The sequence below is a fragment of the Antedon bifida genome, chromosome 1 (assembly GCF_963402885.1).
Source record: "Antedon bifida chromosome 1, ecAntBifi1.1, whole genome shotgun sequence".
Lineage (NCBI taxonomy): Eukaryota > Metazoa > Echinodermata > Crinoidea > Comatulida > Antedonidae > Antedon > Antedon bifida.
This window is the reverse complement of record NC_136226.1, coordinates 4908154-4925542: the sequence shown is the minus strand read 5'-3', so window position 1 is coordinate 4925542 and position 17389 is coordinate 4908154. Positions and strand designations below refer to the sequence as shown.

The window sequence follows — 17389 nt, the reverse complement described above, 5'->3', positions numbered from 1 at the left end:
CACAGGGATTGTATCTACAACTAAGCGTAGATGTAGCAACTGCATACTAAAAAAAGGGGGATACTTTTAAGGCTAGGTATTGAAACCTTGAAACTCTCGAGCTTACCTAAATTAAAAACATTCACCCGCTGCGCAGTGCGAAACTGCAGTAGCGCCTTGACATTAACCATACAAAATGTAAATAGTAATAACTTAATTGATTAGGCAAATACTAGTATAGGCCTAGGCCGCTTTTACTTTATTTAAACATAGGCTTACTACTCTAGCCTATCTAGGCTAGGCCTATTCCTTACACACGTAGCCCTTGTCTACACGGACACACACACAGCATGCAGCCTGGAAAAGCTCTCCATTTCACTAGCATTCAGATAAGGTCAACACGATGAACCAGCTAAATACATAGGCCTACATATCATGGCAATGGCTGATTATTATTAAAACACACTTACCGTAAGTTAATAACAGGATCTTCAATAAGATAATACTTATTTTTTACTATCATTCATTGAAAAACCACAATGGTACAAAATCTCTCAAACTTCGACAACAAACATTGTTGTATCACTCGCGAATTTCTCCTCGTTTTTTGACCTCCTACTATTTTACCATTCCAACAATTGAGGGCTCACTACCCAATTGCAAAAGGACACCACACCAAAATTGATTTAATTAAAAATAAAATAAAACTCCATTTTTCTTTTTACTTCTTTTGTAAATTGTATTTAATAGTCTATTCTTGAAATTGTTTTTACTGAATTTGGCACACAATTCAGAATATCGAAAATCAGATAATTCGAATATTAAATATCAAGACCCACACAAAAACCAACATTTTATTAATGTACTTTACCAACCATACCCAGGCCCATAACTTTCACTATTTTTCTACTCATTCACAAATTATAATATACTGTATTTTATATACATGGTTATGTTCTTCACTAAATGTATAACAGCTTAATTTAGATGATATTGATCAGATCAGGTTTGACTAAACTAATTCTTCCATGTATGTACAGTACTGTACATTGAAAAGTTCTGTGTAGGAATCTGATAAAGGTTAATGTTAGATAAGAAATTATTCTCTATAATCATTTTTTAAAAAAACAAGGCAACATAATAGAAGCGGACAGAATTGATTATATCAATGGCATTGATAAAACCAAACATAATACAGTACTATAAATAATTGACGTATATGATTGGGTTTAGCTTTGTGCTCAACCGAAAATCTTCCCTTTATAAAGTACTTATTCAAATTTAAAGTTAATCAACCCAAGAATGTTCAAAATCGTTTACTTACTAATACTCAACAAAAAACAAGTCCCAAATGGAATACATCAATTAAAAATTATAAATTACCCGAAAAAGGAAAAAACAAAACCCAGCGTGCATAGTATTGACGTTTTTAGCCACAAATACTTATAAATTATCATAAAATAATGCAAACAAAATATCATCATCTGTTAGGCTATTCAACTTGTGTGTAGATGTTGTGTACTTTGAACCTTAAATGACACTTTACCAACACAGTACAGTATTCTGTCAAGGAGAGTAACAATGCATCTTTTAATAACATGTTTATATCAGAGTATTTTCTTTGTGCCTACTATATATATTACAGTAGCAGTCTATATTATGGAATTCAACATCATATTGAAATTAATTTATGTAATTCAATAATGTATTGCACAGCTCATTCTGGGTAATAGGGGGTTAAGTAAAGGGATTGTGCCATTGGGCATCCACCCCCAATCTGCCTCTTGTTTTTGGCAAGTTGTGTGCTCTCATTAAATTATTCTTTGGACCTTTTTTCCCATATACAAAGAAGATATCAGTACACTGTTAAAAAGGAGTAGAAGATCTATAAACAATATAGGCTGCCTTGTGGATGCTATAACATAGACAATTAAAATATACACACTTTCTTTACTACAGCAGTATCTAGCTTGTTAGTTCAGCCTGGGCCAGCCTACAAATTATTCATATAATTTGTTCTAATTCTTATTTAAATACATATGCTAAACATGGCAAGTACTATCAGCGCTTTTCTACTTTTCTAGTTTTTCCATACATGCTATCAAGACCAAGACCGATAAACACGAATAACACCCCGATCCATTGTCGGTAAATGAGGGGATTGTTAAAGAGAATTACAGAGCCGAGAATGGTGAAGAACTTTCGCGTTGTCGTGATAATTGAACACGTCAGTGGGCCGAATGATGACACTGTTGTGAAAATGAAACTCTGAAACAAAAAAAAAGAACATTAATAAAACATTTTATAGAATACAAAAAAATAGTACAATTCAGTAGACAGAGGAGGTTCAGGGGTTTGCGGAAGTGCCTTTTAAACTAGATATCAACAGCGAAAATAATGATGATAAAAAGGCCTTACTAGTCAGCCTAGCTCATTAATTTAAGGGTGTCTTAAAGTGTAGTTTGTACTAAAGCTCAAAATAGTTTGACAAAAAAGTGTGATGTGCCCAAATATAGTAGTGATATGCCCACATATTGTAGTGTGATATCATTTTGTTTGATAGTGTAGACAGAGCTCTATGCTGGCTAATTGTTAAATACACAAGGAAGAACAATCTAAATCTCTGTCTACACTATCAAACTTTATGTGACAAAAAATGTGATGTGCCCAAATATGGTTGTGATATGCTAAAATATGTTCATATATGGGCACATCAAATTTTTTTGTCACATAAAGTTTGATAATGTAGACAGAGCTTAAATATTATAACTTACCTGGCCAACAGCACTTGCTAAACCAAATAATAATATATTAGGAAGAGTGTTTGGATAGCGAGATAAAAACTCCATAAATTGAAATAATTCACCAGTGACTAAACAAACTGTAAATAAACAGAAAATTTAGAATTAGAATATAAAGTTGAATACAAACACTTTTAGTAACAAATGTTCAATGCATTCACTAACATATAAAAATGATAATGATGATAGTGTACTTACGTATTAAAAGAAATAGGACAGACCACTTATTAATATTAAACATCATATGATAAGGAGATGTTTTGTATTCTCCACGCATTTTATCTTGAGCTGCTCCGGTTAAACCGTCCAGCGTAAGAGATAATATCTGAAAAGTTAAAACAAACCATTCAAAGTAAAGTAAGTAAAAAGAAAGTTGGTATCAGTATTTATTCTGGTCCTCAAGCTTAACTGGAAACTAAGGAAATTCGGATTAGGGATAGGGATGCCCCCTGAATAGGAATATCCCCTGAACAAGGGTTGGCTGTAGTGAACAAAATACATTACTCCTTGTTCATTTTAACCTGAATACCTATGTCCTAAAGAAAAGTTGTTTTTTTTAATACAAAGCAACTTTTTGGGCCAACCCAAGTTTTGAAATAATTTTTAATATGTAAAATACTACATACCAATAGAAGCTCTCCGAAGCCAAATGCATGGCTATCTGTGCTTTTACTAGATGAATCCCCTTTGAACATAAACAACGCAACGCCAACAACTATAAACAACACAAAGAAGTATTTGCGAAGTGGGTACCGCTTGTGTGCAACTAAAACTCCTAAAATCATCACTGAAAAATAGAGAAATAAATATTTTGATTATAAATTCATAACAATAAATTGAAAACAAAGTATTAATGTTGTTTTTTATTTATAGATGTCTCAATACAGGTTATATTTAATTGTTATTCTCTATTATTTATTTATTTCAACCATCTTTAAAAATGATAACATTTCCATGTTCGAGTGGGTTAACTGAATATCAATGATATTCAACATCACAGTGTGGCTAGGTTTTTTTAATTATTTCATACGCATCGAACAGCGAGTAACTCGCCAATTACAGGATGGATAAACTATTTAATAATTTTTCGTGCTTCTTATAAACTAAGTGTCATTTGAGGCTTAGGGAGTGGAGCTGAAGAGTCGTGAGTTACAACCCTGGCACTAGGTCAGGATTGATCCTGGGACCTTGGGATTGGAAGGCAAGCATGTTAACCACCAAGCTACACACACAACGTCCCTGCTCTTACCCGGTATTGGTTTGCATGATTTTCCAAGAACTTGAAGTGGGTAACTGACATATTTCAATGCAGAGTTACTTGCCACCATTGCTCCTAAGTAGGTCACTGCACAAACAGCATACAGTCTCCAATATGTCTTATCTGGTTCTGGTTTTGTAATACCAATGGCTATATTTAAAAATACAAATGATATTTATTAAATTATTTTTACTGTTGTATAGGCTTCCTCAGAAAGACCAAGGCACGGACAAACTTTTACGTGGCTACTTTGGTTTTGGTCTCAGCTATTTTCTGAGTTTAGGACTAACCATAGGCTTTTTGTAAATCGTGCTATGGTCTAGCCAATTATTCTTTAGGTCTCTTTCTTAACAAATGCCCTGCTGAAGACAATTGCATCAAAGCAACTTGTATAATATTAATCGTTGTTATTTTATATTTTGGAAGCTCATTTTAACAGTTCCTTAGTAATTTTAAATTAGGGTGTACATTCACAAAAACATAAAATTTCAAAGAAGAGTTTTTTAGGGACACTGAAGAAGAAATTTAATGTAAATAAAGACGATGATGCTTACCACCTTTGGCGAAAATTGAATTTATAATACACTGAACAAATACTAAGCAAAAAAAGGCTGTGAATCTTTCACCATCTCCATATGTACTTCTTGTTCTGAAACCAATAAGTTAATAACATTAATTAACAATGAGAATTTACAATGATATAGCCTATAGGCCTTATGAGGCCTACTATATTAGGCTGAGTAAAAACGGCTTAAAAATCATCCGTCAGCGTCAGAGTATTATAGCACCATATAAAATACAAACAAAATGAAACGGATAAATGACGGATTTAAAACATGAACGTTTACAGTCGTCATCAGTGCAACTAGACTAGGTATATATCTAGGCTAAGCCTAGCCTACTGTATTTACTACGGGATTTACTAGATTCACTCTCTCTAGTAGGCCTAGGTAGTTTTAGGTTGCTAACCTAAAAGTAAACAGTCCATAGGCGAGGCCTAGGTCTCCACTTAAAAATAAAAAGGAAAGAATATAAAAAGTCATCATCAAGTTCCTTCTTGTATGATTTAATGTTTTTTTGTTTAGATAGCATTTTCAAATTGACTTACATCTTTTCCTGTACAATCCCATAGTAAAAATAACATATAAATATGCCAAAAAAGCAAACAATTAGTTTAGTTGTAGACCCCTGCATATTGTCGTCTTCTACAGGTATCGTAGGCCTGTTCTTTCGCACTGGTGACTTCTCGACCTCACCGATATCAAGGCTTGTGTAGGCACCGGTGTAACCGTGTCCCTTTCGGCTTAGCTCCTGCTCTCTGTTCCTGTCGCCGTCTTGAGTGACGGTTATTTGAAGCGAATTCATACAAAGTAGGTACCGTATGGTATCCCACGTGTTAAAATGTTATAGAACGCTGTATAATCAATTAAACATATCAGATTAACCGGTAATAACCATTTGTTGACGTGTAAATTTCCAATTTGCCACACGACGGACACGGGTACGGACGGACGTGACGAGAGCGAAAAGAACTTTCTTGCTCGAGCGTGATAGTGTAATTAATTGGTGTTAGAGCGACACCTATCATCATCATGGCTAAATATCACGGTTTTGAATATTTGTAATAAGGATTAATAATATTAATTAATGGTTGAAATGATTGAATTATTACGTAACGGTATTGATATATGAACTGAATGATGATAAATTGATACACTTACAACAAATAATACAAAACAAGTATAACACTTAAGCAAATGAAAACTATTTTAATATAAATATTCGACAGGAATGATATGAAAACAGACATTATAATTCTGCTTAGAAAGAACAAAGAAACATTGTTTACAAATCACAGTGCATCATTATGACTATTATTCTTTTTTTATCAAAATATGATACTTGCTTCTTTTAAAATAAGTATGTAATGACATAAAACTCTCAAGTTGCAGGCACAGCCTTTGTGATTTCAGTCAATCCGAGGTTGAGGGCATACACTCAATTGTAGCATACACTCCAGGATACCACTCAGTGTTCAAGAGTTGGTAAGAGTCTTGGGAAGTGTGGGTATCCCTCAGTGAGGTTGATAAAACACCTCAGTGAGGTTGATAAAACATCCCCCTGTGCCTCTTATATCAATAACATGAAATCATATAGAGTAAATATTTAATTTTTTTTCCATGGAGAGCATTTTGTTATTTAATATGCTGACTAACGACTTGCAGTTATAAAATAGGAAGACAACAGTGCAATTACAATAGAATATTAGTACAGCATTATGATCACTATTCACTATTATAAGTGTAAAAGTTAGTCAGAATATCTGTGGATATGTACTTTCTTCCCATTTCTGATAATTGAAACTTATTAACTTGTACTATTTCTGAGAAACAGATTAATAATCCCTTATTAATCAAGTAATTCTATAGTTCCCATGTAAATTAAACAGTGTCAGATTCATCAATACCCACAACAGTTCAACTGGATCTACCAAACCTCTTGTATAAATTTAAGAACCTCATACAAACACATAATTTAGTAAAATGTTGCCAGAAAATCAAACTATTCATACAAAACTTTCTTTTAACCCATGTGCCAATTATTTACAGATCCATGTTACAATTTTGCAAAGATTATTTTAACAATTTTTTATATTAAACCTAGTACACACTATAAAAAATAAATCTTGAAGGAATCATAATCGTCAAATCTAAAAATTATCATTTGTATGCATATTAATTATTTTATTATCTACAACTATTAATTTAAAGAAAGTAAAGTGTTACAAAAACCGTATTTGAAATGTTATTTAATTACCATGTATGTCCAGATATAAAGTATAGAAGTAGCTCTGTATACACTATCAAACATTATGTGACAAAAAAAATGTGATGTGCCCATAATATGGAAATTACGATGTCATATCACTACCATATTTGAGCATACTAGTTTGGTAGTGTAGTATAAACATACTCCTATACTTTGTGTTTGAAAATAGATATTATCTTGAGCAGTCTCTTCATTTAGTTACTGTGATTTATTATTATTAAATTATTATGAAATTTTAATTTGTTATGTTGTATACCATGTATCTAGAACTATTATCTCTTCATAATTTACAAGATGTTATACAGGCAACCTAAATCTATAATTTTCTAGAGATGGAGCAGTGTTAGAAGCTGGTAGTAACGGGTTACAAATATGTAGACTGGAATACGCAACTAACTGGCCATCACCATCTTCACAAACTCTACAAGAAAAAAAAAAGAGGAATAAAAATAAATGGATATGCTTTTTTTATTTAGAGGAATGGTTAGAGTAATCTAAATATTTCATTAGAATAGAACCTCTTCTAATTTTCCCATGAAACAAATTCAATTCAAAATAACATTTATTTACTTCCTTTTAAGATTGAAATAATAATGGAATAAATAATAACATATACATTAAAAATAACAATAAATTTGGGGGAAAAGGAAGAAGGCAGGATCCCAGAACGATACAGGATCTTGAGTCAGGTCTGCTTGGGACACCAAAAGAAGGGACAAAGACAGGCGGGAGACGGGACAGGACAAAACAACAGAAAACAACCAGGACATTAAACACTACGGATTCCAACCGAGGAGCCAACAAAATAGAAGGGGATGTACATGTTTGTAACACTATGGCAACCACTATTAAAGGCCAGGTGCGGGCACAAAATTTCTATTGATCATACATTCCAATAATTATCGATCTATAGTTTCCTCTATGTTTCATAATTTTTGGGATTTTATTTGTGTTACACGAGCTTGTTGAAAATAAGTACTTTCTTATCAGTGGGGGGATAGTTCAAATTACACAGTAAAATCTATATTCTTTTGTACACAAATTTTGTAAATAGAGAGGCATTTTAAATAGCTATGAAAAATAAACGGTGTGGTAAAAAATGTTATCAGATGACTAAATAAAGGTAATATAACTTGAATTTTACATTTCTGGTATTTTTATTCAACTTCTGATTTTTATTTTCATGCTATAGCAAAAATTATCCACCATATATCCACCATCTTTTTTCACCTTCTAGGGAGTCACCAGACATGTTATTACATTAGGTTAAACTACCTAACTACTGAAAAATAGTCTTCCTGGTTTTTATGGCAGAATTTTGCCAAATTTTGTATTTGACCATATTAAGGGAAATTCATGTTCTTTCATCTTGATTTCTGTTACAAATATTTGATTTATGTACAATTAACCAGATATTATATTTAAAATTCATGCCTGTACCTGAGCTTTAAGGGGACACTTTGTTGGGTTCCGAAGGTGACCCCTTAATAAAGGTTCTACTGTAGAAACGTACCTTCATAATTAACCTGACCTTGAGAATCTTCAACAGATACAAGGAGATCGTTGACTTCATCATCACTAAGCTTCTCACCTGTGGATAAAGAAGATACCGTTAGCAACAGCAAAACTAACCAGAGCAACTAACTATTCATTCAAAACACTATTATTAAAGTTATCAGATGGAAGGACGAATTTGAGGATTAATGACATAATAATACAGCTGTACAAAGTCCATAAACCCAAGGACAAGTATTACAGTATAGGAACTTAATAGATAAACATATAAAATTTACACTTGGTTATTGAGTTTAATCGTTGAGGAATTATACAGTAATTCCGCCTTGGTGTAACCAGCAACTTTATATGCACACCCTACTGATATCAATGTGTGCATCGTACTGATGCCTGTAGCCAGGGGGTTTGAAAGTTTAAATGAACCAACCCGCCTCTTTCAACCCCCTCCTTTCAAAGCTTAGCTCATAGCTCATGACGATGTTTGACAAAAGATAAAAATAATAATATGTAATAATCCTGGCTACAAGTTAGAGTCACATTACCCAGTTTCAGATATTTGTTATGGCTCTATTGCTTTCGTGGTTTAAGGGTTCTTTAGTGCACTGGAAAAGGTCTGAATATCTATCAAAAAGTTTTAAAATCTTACCAAGACTTGTCAAGACATGTCTGAGTTCAGCTGCGGAGATGAAACCATTGCCATCACGATCGAAGACACGTAATCCCTCGCTGAATTCTTCATGTGATCCAGTGTCAATCTTTTTGCGCATACTATGATAGATGGGCATTAACTCCTCAAAGCTTACTCGCTCTAAAATTTAAAGAAATAAAAACGAATGTTATGGTACATGAAATATAAAATAGATTAAAAAGGTTAAAAAATTATATAAAATATATACAGTCAACTCTCCCAATACGTATACCGGACACCTTTGGGCTGGCCAAATATGTCTGGTTTTTCCAGAAAGTCTGATATTCGAAATGTGTTTTTAATGGTAAAGATGAATTTGGGACTGTTCGGACTTCAAGAAAAGTCTGGTATTAGGAGAGTTTCCAGTTTTCATACAGTCCGGTATTGGGAGAGTTGACTGTAATAATATAATAAATCGTAAATCACCAATACAAGTAACAAGTCAGTTGTACAATATCTTAATAGTGTCCTCAACCAGTTTTAAACCAGTGACCTCGTACTTACAGGAAGAAATTATACAATACTGTAGTATTATGTTTATAAGTGTACTGTAATGAAAAATTATCTACTGGCCCAGCTAGAATTTATCATCATGCCTTAAAACCTTCTTAATGATCAGTTGAATTTTTTTGGTCAGTTGTTTCAATGCCATCTGTTGGTTGATTTCAAAATATTTATTACTATTTTTACCTGTGTTGTTTGTATTTGCTATGGTTTTGATGTGCGTTTACAGTATGAGTGTGTGTCACCGATGTAAAGCTCTGTCTAGACACTATCAAACTAGTTTGACAAAAAAAGTGTGATGCGCCCAAATGTGGTAGTGATATTCCCAAATATTGTAGTGATATGACATCATCATGTCCATATATGGGCACATCACAATTTTTTGTCATATAAAATTTGATAGTGTAGACAGAGCTTAAAGGTGTAGTTTATACAAACCTGTTTGGATCTCTTGAATACTTTTCTTTACTTCCGATTGGGTTGGGTTTAATCCCAGAGCACGGATGACCTCACCAACTTGACCACGCTCAATCTTGTTGTCACCTTTCTTGTCAAAAAGGGAAAAGGTATCCCTGAATTCTAGTATATCCAAAAAAAATTAATAAGTTGCTGAGTGAAGCAAAATAAAGTATAGTAAATTATTAGCAAACATTTTTTTTCCATCTTTTTATTTTTATCACAATCCACAAAATCTGTCACTAATATGCCAGAAAGAGTAACTAATTCAAATAACCACACTATCGATACACAACATTGCCATAAAAAAAAAGACATAATATGGGCATACTGTATATTAATGGGTCGTCTAGGATACATACAGAAACACAAGTTACAGGCGTTAACCAGGAAGCTTAATAATTAAGAATGTGGAACTTTTTAATAATACTAATAGTATTTACAGTTACTTGTTATTTACAGTAATGGTCTGTAGACAACTTAATTGACCCCACTGGGGCATCACCATCAGATTCATAATGATATTTCATGATGAATAATGCCAAGCATTCATCTTATTTGTTTCATTAAATTGTGTACAGTACGGCCTAAATTGTATGCATAGTATAGGGCCAAAAGCTGTCTAGTTTGACCTTAAATTGACATCCTATAGCTACATATAGTATTGTACTGTATATCCTGTAGCTATATAGGGCTGCAGTAATATTTTCAGTAGGTCTAACAGTAGAAATATACAATACTTTTAATTCAATAAAAAATAGCAGAAAGCAACATACTAATGATTATGTATTAAACCACAACAAATAATGTAATCAATTTATGCATAGTATGTAAAATTCTGGGAACATAAAATCAGGATAAGGATATCTTAAAATGTATACTGTAGTACTATTAATGATTAAACCAATCCTTTAAAGAGCTATGGCTTTAAATACCATTGTAGAATAGATCAAGGTAATGATTGACAACAATGATGATGAACTACTATAAAACTACAGTTTATAATATTCATTGTAGACAGTATTGTAGCTCTAAACAATGCCTTTTAACCTTGAATGTCAATATATTTCTAAAGTAATGATTGAATCAGAAGCCGCAAAAACTATGGAACAAAACATGAACAGAAAAATGCACAAAAGATGAATATTCATGAAAATATACCCGAATCATCAGTTAAAGGGACAGTAGACGCAAAGAAATAGGAATAGCATAACCAGAAATATTATATATTCGAGAATTTTGTTTATGGAAAACACTTTAAATATCAATTAGTACCAGCAAATCTTAAATCATAAATGAAACACAATTAAAATATGAATCTACAGTTATCATTACCATTTCAGAAATGTTTATATACAAATTTCAGGAATGTTTTCATATGATATTTTCAAATTTGGAAAAATGATAAATATAAATTAATTTTTTATATTTACTGTAGCTTAATTTCAATCATTTAATATGGCATTGTTTTCTATGAGCTGTGTTTCTTTAGTTTTTTGACTGAATATTCAATTATCAATCAATGACAATATACTGTATACTATTAAATATGTTAGGGTCTGTTTCTGCTGAAAAAATCAAAATAATCGATTTTTTCCAGTCACCGCAAACCACAAAAATAATCGCGTTGCAATTGAAAATTGCTACGACTTTAATCGGTTATTCAGGTAATCGGTTTTTAAAATCACGTCATCATTCCCCACACAGCGCATTCAAGTTATGAAAGGCCGATGAGAGTTGGTTTGTTTACATCCTATCGCTGCCTAAAACTCTCACATGTAGGATTAAAAATTACTCTTACGTAAAGCTATATTATTTGTAAAATAAACATCTAGGCCTACTACCGTACCAGATACAACAGAATAATGATGTTATATTAATAAAGACACGTCGGCGAGAAAAGTTCGTTTCGCCGTTTGTTGGTTCTAACTTCGGCCTGCTACTAGGCCTAGGCCTATATAGGCTCTTTCTACCGAAACAAGTCAACAGACAACAGGCCTAAAAAAGGACATCGTTAGCCTGGACTGGTGGGATGTAACGGTGTACTTGTAATACATAATCCTGGAGTCTCTCGGTATAATTCTCTCCCACAAAATAATAAAAATCAAATGTTTAACATTTGATTGTTATTCGGTCTACATCGCGATCGTTGTTTTGCTGATCGTCGTCGATATCGCGCAAATAAACAGCATGCTTTGTGACGTGAATGAGTTTGCCATACTCTAGAGGTCAAAGTGGGGTCAATAATCGCTATTTGTGTTGCAGCTCAAAACTGCTCCGCAATAATCGGTTAAAACAAGAAATAATCGATTAAAACACGCAATGGATTGAGTGTTTTTAATCGGTTATTTTTAATCGGTTATTTTATTTTGCGCCGTTTCTGCTGCCCAAAAATAATCGATTAAAAAAATAAACGGTTAATAATCGATTATTTCTGCTCAGCAGAAACAGGCCCTTATATGTTTTTACCAATTCCAGACATTCTTTAACACTACCTATGGCATGGATCTGCATTTCTTAAATCAATAACCAAAATACAGACATTCTTCAGCTATGAGTTTAATTTGTCTCACATGATGCTCTTAAACAGTCAATTCATTGTGTTGCTATAATTTACATGGTTAATTAGTGATCACAGATGACAAATTTAATATAATAGTGCTGTGAATCCATATTTTACTAATAATACTAACAATAATAATAATATACAATTTGGGCAGGTTTGTAAAATGTTGAATTGGTTTACAGCGAAGCCTTGCTATATATGAATGTATGTTGTTATGAATATGAGGTTCACACATTCTTTCTAGTAAAATAAAATTGTATTTTCAACTGATTCTCAATGCTGTATCTCCACATAAATTTGTCCAGCAAATGATACTGGCATCACATATAACACACATAGGATGTTGTATCATGAATATGTATCATGATAATGGACAAATTCAGATACAGTTTCAATGATCAGCTACCAATAATCAATACACACCAAATATGTCTCAACAGTTATTTTTATTTCAATATGACTTCCAAGTCAGCCAAAACAGTATTTTCATTTTGGCCTATAAATACCAAAATAGTGTAAAATAAATGTTTCTATTCCTTGTTTTTCTAGATTTTAATATCTTATTTTATGAATTTTTATGAATACCTAATAGTAAGTTTAAAATTGAAAGCTCTCATCATTGTGTAGTTTATGATCTTTTATTAACAAAAGAACAGGAAGCAGAAAAAAAACCAGTATTATTCTGTACAGAACTGCAGTTTAAAATTTTAACAAAATAATAAATACAGTTGAGTTAATGTCTGTAGATAAAATGAGCACTAGAATTGAATTTGAATCAAAGAAAACACTTGTTTTCTGATTCTGATTTAACAAGCCTAGAGACTGCATGGCTCTTGGCTTCCTGTGGACTTGGGAGGTCTTGTTACAACTCTCATGTAACATGCATGCTTAGTGACCAACCAAGAGGTACTACATGCCCCACCCATTTTCAATGGATACTTATTTCTGTTCCTTACACTATGTTAAACAACACTGATCAGAAAAACAATAAACTAAAACAAGAAATGTGGTATATAAGAAAAATAATAAGCTAGAAATGTATTCAAAAGGCTAAACTACAAGAATTGTCTACAATAAAACTTGGCAAATTGAAAAAGTTATCAAACTTATTTGCAATGAATATGGCTTTAGTCCACCTAAACCAATTTGGATATTTTGCTAATGACATCTACTTAAGACATTACCATACTGTACCTTCAAGATTTTCGTCCATAATTTCCAATTCGTAAAATATAACAAACAAATCCAAGACGTAATATTATCCTAATACAAAAACCAACACCTACTGTACTAATACACTACTGTCACACTGTAAGCTAACAATAATATACGACCTTGCATTCATTTCCAGATGACCTCTCCTCCTTAAGCTTTCTAGCCAATCAGGATAAAGTTCAAAGAATATGCTAAATCCTTATAAGGATATACCCCATGATGTCATTGATTAGCAGCACAGTGAGTAAAATGGCTAGTAACCACAGTAACCACAGACAAATTGGAATTTAAATTTTTGAGAAAATAATAAATAAATATTGGAAATTAAACTAATTGTTATTAAATTATTTAGGCCAAGATTAATAATAAGCACTAAAGTGGTGTAAAGGATTGTTTAAAAATGTCTTGCTATTTTATACATTATCATTAAAAATATAATAGTATATATTTGTTTATTACACATCTAATTATCTTTCTCTTATTTGTGGTAGATCTCTTAATCTTTGTAAAATACAAATACAGCTCATCAAATACACAGCCAAGCACATTAACGCAAGATTTGAACAATTTTGCGATTTATAATTGCGCAAGGTAGGTTTTCCTTTGATTTTATCAAATACAACAAAATACCTAAAATTGCGTAGATTGCACACAACATATGCATTTAATATATTTTATGGTTATGCATGGACCTATAAAATTAGCTCCATGAGTGTTATTTATATTATTATATATAATAATATAAATATATAATACTCTGTAGTTAGTAACATATAAATAAAGGCCAATTTACACAGATGAGCGGTAACAGTAAGCAGAAACCACACAACTTGTTCCACATAATAATAATAACAATAATAATAATAATGCTTGCTCTCACATAATAGAATCTGTATCTATCCTGAGTGAGCGGAAACCGCTTGTCTGCTCCGTGTGTAGTCATATTCATAAGGAATATTAACATAGTTTAGATTCTATATTATTTATACCGTTGGCGTTACTGCTCGTCTGTGTAAATTTTCCTTAATATAATAATAGGTTAGATTATTAGTTCATTTTCTTTACATATAGGCCTATACCTTAGTAGTAGTAGTGTATTATAATTTTGTTTTCTTATTAAAATTTAATGCTATCATATTATTTTTAATGTAGTTATTATAGGAGGCTGCTGTATAATTAATAACCAGATATTCGTTGCAACAGTAAACAAAAGAATAGATTTACAGAAAGTATACTACAAACAAAAAAATACAATCAAATCCTCCCACGTAGCCTTCCAAAGGTGAGGCCTTGTTCAACCTCTACTCTATAAACAATAATCTGGCCAGTTTACCGTGACCGCCGCCTACACACAGCAGACACTTGTTTGCTATCCTAGGCCTAGGGCCTAGGCCTATCTATTTTTATTTAAATGAGAATACTTTACCTGCCAATTGGTCCTCTGTTAAGCCCTGTGAACAAAAGAATATAAGGATTACTAAAGAGATACACAACAATCCATTTCAATAACAATAAAATATATAAAATGAAATAATTACATACCCCTCTTCCTGCCATATTTGGTCTTTGTACTGTAGTTGAAAGGTGAATGTACCACCAAAACCACCACACCCAGGTATATAAACTATACCAAACTGGTGAGTAAATAATTCTCTACTTTTTAACCTCGCAACGTCTGTTTCAGGAGTCTACTCAGACCAATAATTTCTATTAGCCTAGGGGTTTGCGATTAAACTATAGTCAATAGATTGACTATGATTAAACAATGTAGGTTTATACCTCCATGATTAAATCGTTTAATTAATTATTGGTTGTAGCGTTGCAAAATTAATTTTCTACAAAAGAATAACATGTGATAAAAACAATAAAATCGTTGTATTTTAACGATATTATTGCTCTTACTAATCGTGACGTCATTTGATTGGATGTGTGGAAATATTATTTTCATCAAAGGCAGCATAGATGATAATCCTATAGTTCTAGGAGGGTTTAGTTTTAGGTATGAAAAATGCATATTTACCTTTTTATCGTCGATCGTTATCGCCCTAGTGTAAATGGACCGATAAATTAAAAATAATGACATTAACATAGCAATTTAGCACTGTGATTTACTATAACCAATTTGGTATAGTTAAACACAATGATAAAGAATAGGATAATTTAAAATAATATGTAATTATTTCCATGACATATGGAGCTGTGACCTGGGCACTGTCAAATAAAATGGAAAAGAAAATAGCAGCAGCACAGCACAACATGGAAAGAAATATGCTCGGAATCACATATAAAGACAGAAAAACAAATGAATGGGTGAGAAAACAAACACAAGTCCAAGACATTATAAGAACTATCAAATTAAGTAAGTGGAAGTGAGCTGGACATATCAGTAGGAGAACAGACAATAGATGGACTTCGCTAATGACATCATGGAGACCCATGGATGGGAGCAGAAATAGAGGAAGACAAAGAGTGAGATGGCGAGATGAAATAGACAAGTATTGGGGTACAGTGCAGTGGCAGGGAGCAGCTAAAGATCGTGCACTATGGCAGAAACATGCTGAGGCTTTCGTCCAGCAGTGGACCGACAACGGCTGATGATGATGAATTATTTTTAATTTGTCCTATTCTTTATCATTGTGTTTAACTATATACCACAAATTGGTTATAGTAAAAGCAAAGACCTTATATTATCCCTATGAGTAAAACACAGTGCTAAATTGCTAAATGTATAAATATAATCTTAAATGTTAAGTTTGTACGTTTCTTATCTGATTGGCTGATAGAACCATAGTCTCATAAATAATTGTATTTTAAGACTCCCTGGCTTACTTAAAAAATTACGTTGCCAAAAATCAACCATGTTGCGTCACTACCGGAAGTGGTAGTCCTGCCTATAACAGACGAACTTGATTATATACATTTTGAATTCGGTAAAATACGACAAAACAACTATATTAATTAATTCAAAAAAGTGTTATACGCCTTTGAAAATTATAACTGTAATATGTACAATATGTATAACTGAAAATTAAAATGATGGAAGAGAGTGTCTGAATTAATTTGAAGTAAAGAATGGATTACTCGCCAATTTGGTATTGGATATAATATAGCTCCTGCTGCTTGGTTGGCTGTAGAGCGCCATTTATGCCTTTATTAACTTCAATAATAGAAATAGTACTACGGTAACTGCTCAAGTGGACCCAAGATCAGTCCAAGTTCGCATGCATCTACAACTGGGCTCCCTTGCCTACAGGTCTGCAAATGGTCTTGCTCCGGAATACCTTGCCCTGCGTCTTGCCTGAATTCCTAATCATCGATGTACCCGAAGTGTCAGTGAGAGGAAATTTGTCGTCCCTTTCCCTAAAACTGAAACTTTTAAGAACAGCTTCATCTATAGAGCACCAACATACCTGAATTTGCTACCCACCAAACTAAGAAATGCGGTAACAATAAATAATTTTAAGTCTGCTTTAAAAAAATATTTAATCCCAAAAGAAAAAACTCAACGTTTTGTATAGTATTGTAGGCTATATTTTTGTATTTAAGTACATATATATTATATATTTTTATATATTTTG

At 32.5% G+C, this 17389-nt stretch overlaps 3 protein-coding genes across 4 annotated transcripts in view; all 3 read right to left on the bottom strand.

Moving 5' to 3' along the window:
* Positions 1–561, bottom strand: part of LOC144851713 (adenomatous polyposis coli protein-like) — a 60201-nt gene extending 59640 nt beyond the window's left edge. Inside the window, exon 1 of the mRNA XM_078709308.1 lies at positions 450–561. The gene's annotated coding sequence lies outside the window, so the exon portion shown is untranslated. The remainder of the gene's footprint in view (positions 1–449) is intronic.
* Positions 562–1550: 989 nt separating this feature from the next.
* On the bottom strand, positions 1551–5539 carry LOC144838691 (solute carrier family 35 member B1-like). Its single transcript, XM_078694141.1, has 7 exons — positions 5147–5539; positions 4593–4687; positions 4030–4188; positions 3407–3567; positions 2979–3105; positions 2754–2860; positions 1551–2247 (listed from the first exon to the last, which is right to left on the bottom strand). Exons 1-7 carry the CDS (start codon positions 5401–5403, stop codon positions 2041–2043), a joined length of 1113 nt encoding a protein of 370 aa, XP_078550267.1. The 5' UTR covers positions 5404–5539; the 3' UTR covers positions 1551–2040.
* Positions 5540–5787: 248 nt separating this feature from the next.
* LOC144838557 (myosin-2 essential light chain-like) lies at positions 5788–15457 on the bottom strand. 2 transcript variants are annotated; one of them, XM_078693969.1, is made up of 6 exons: positions 15354–15457; positions 15238–15262; positions 10013–10153; positions 9029–9190; positions 8381–8458; positions 5788–7288 (listed from the first exon to the last, which is right to left on the bottom strand). In XM_078693969.1, exons 1-6 carry the CDS (start codon positions 15366–15368, stop codon positions 7260–7262), a joined length of 450 nt encoding a protein of 149 aa, XP_078550095.1. In that variant the 5' UTR covers positions 15369–15457; the 3' UTR covers positions 5788–7259. The 2 variants fall into 2 exon arrangements, with proteins under 2 accessions (XP_078550095.1, XP_078550101.1); XM_078693975.1 differs by lacking the exons at positions 15238–15262; positions 15354–15457 and adding an exon at positions 13791–13930.
* Positions 15458–17389: the final 1932 nt, after the last annotated feature.

Coding starts and splice junctions, on each gene's coding strand:
- LOC144838691 (XM_078694141.1), bottom strand. CDS start 5,403: ATGAATTCGCTTCAAATAACCGTCACTCAAGACGGCGACAGGAACAGA. Junction 4,688..5,146: donor GGGATTGTACAGGAAAAGAT/GTAAGTCAATTT, acceptor TATTGGTTTCAG/AACAAGAAGTACATATGGAG. Junction 3,106..3,406: donor GCTTCGGAGAGCTTCTATTG/GTATGTAGTATT, acceptor TTAACTTTTCAG/ATATTATCTCTTACGCTGGA.
- LOC144838557 (XM_078693969.1), bottom strand. Junction 9,191..10,012: donor TATTCAAGAGATCCAAACAG/GTTTGTATAAAC, acceptor TTTAAATTTTAG/AGCGAGTAAGCTTTGAGGAG. Junction 7,289..8,380: donor AGGTCAGGTTAATTATGAAG/GTACGTTTCTAC, acceptor TTTTTCTTGTAG/AGTTTGTGAAGATGGTGATG.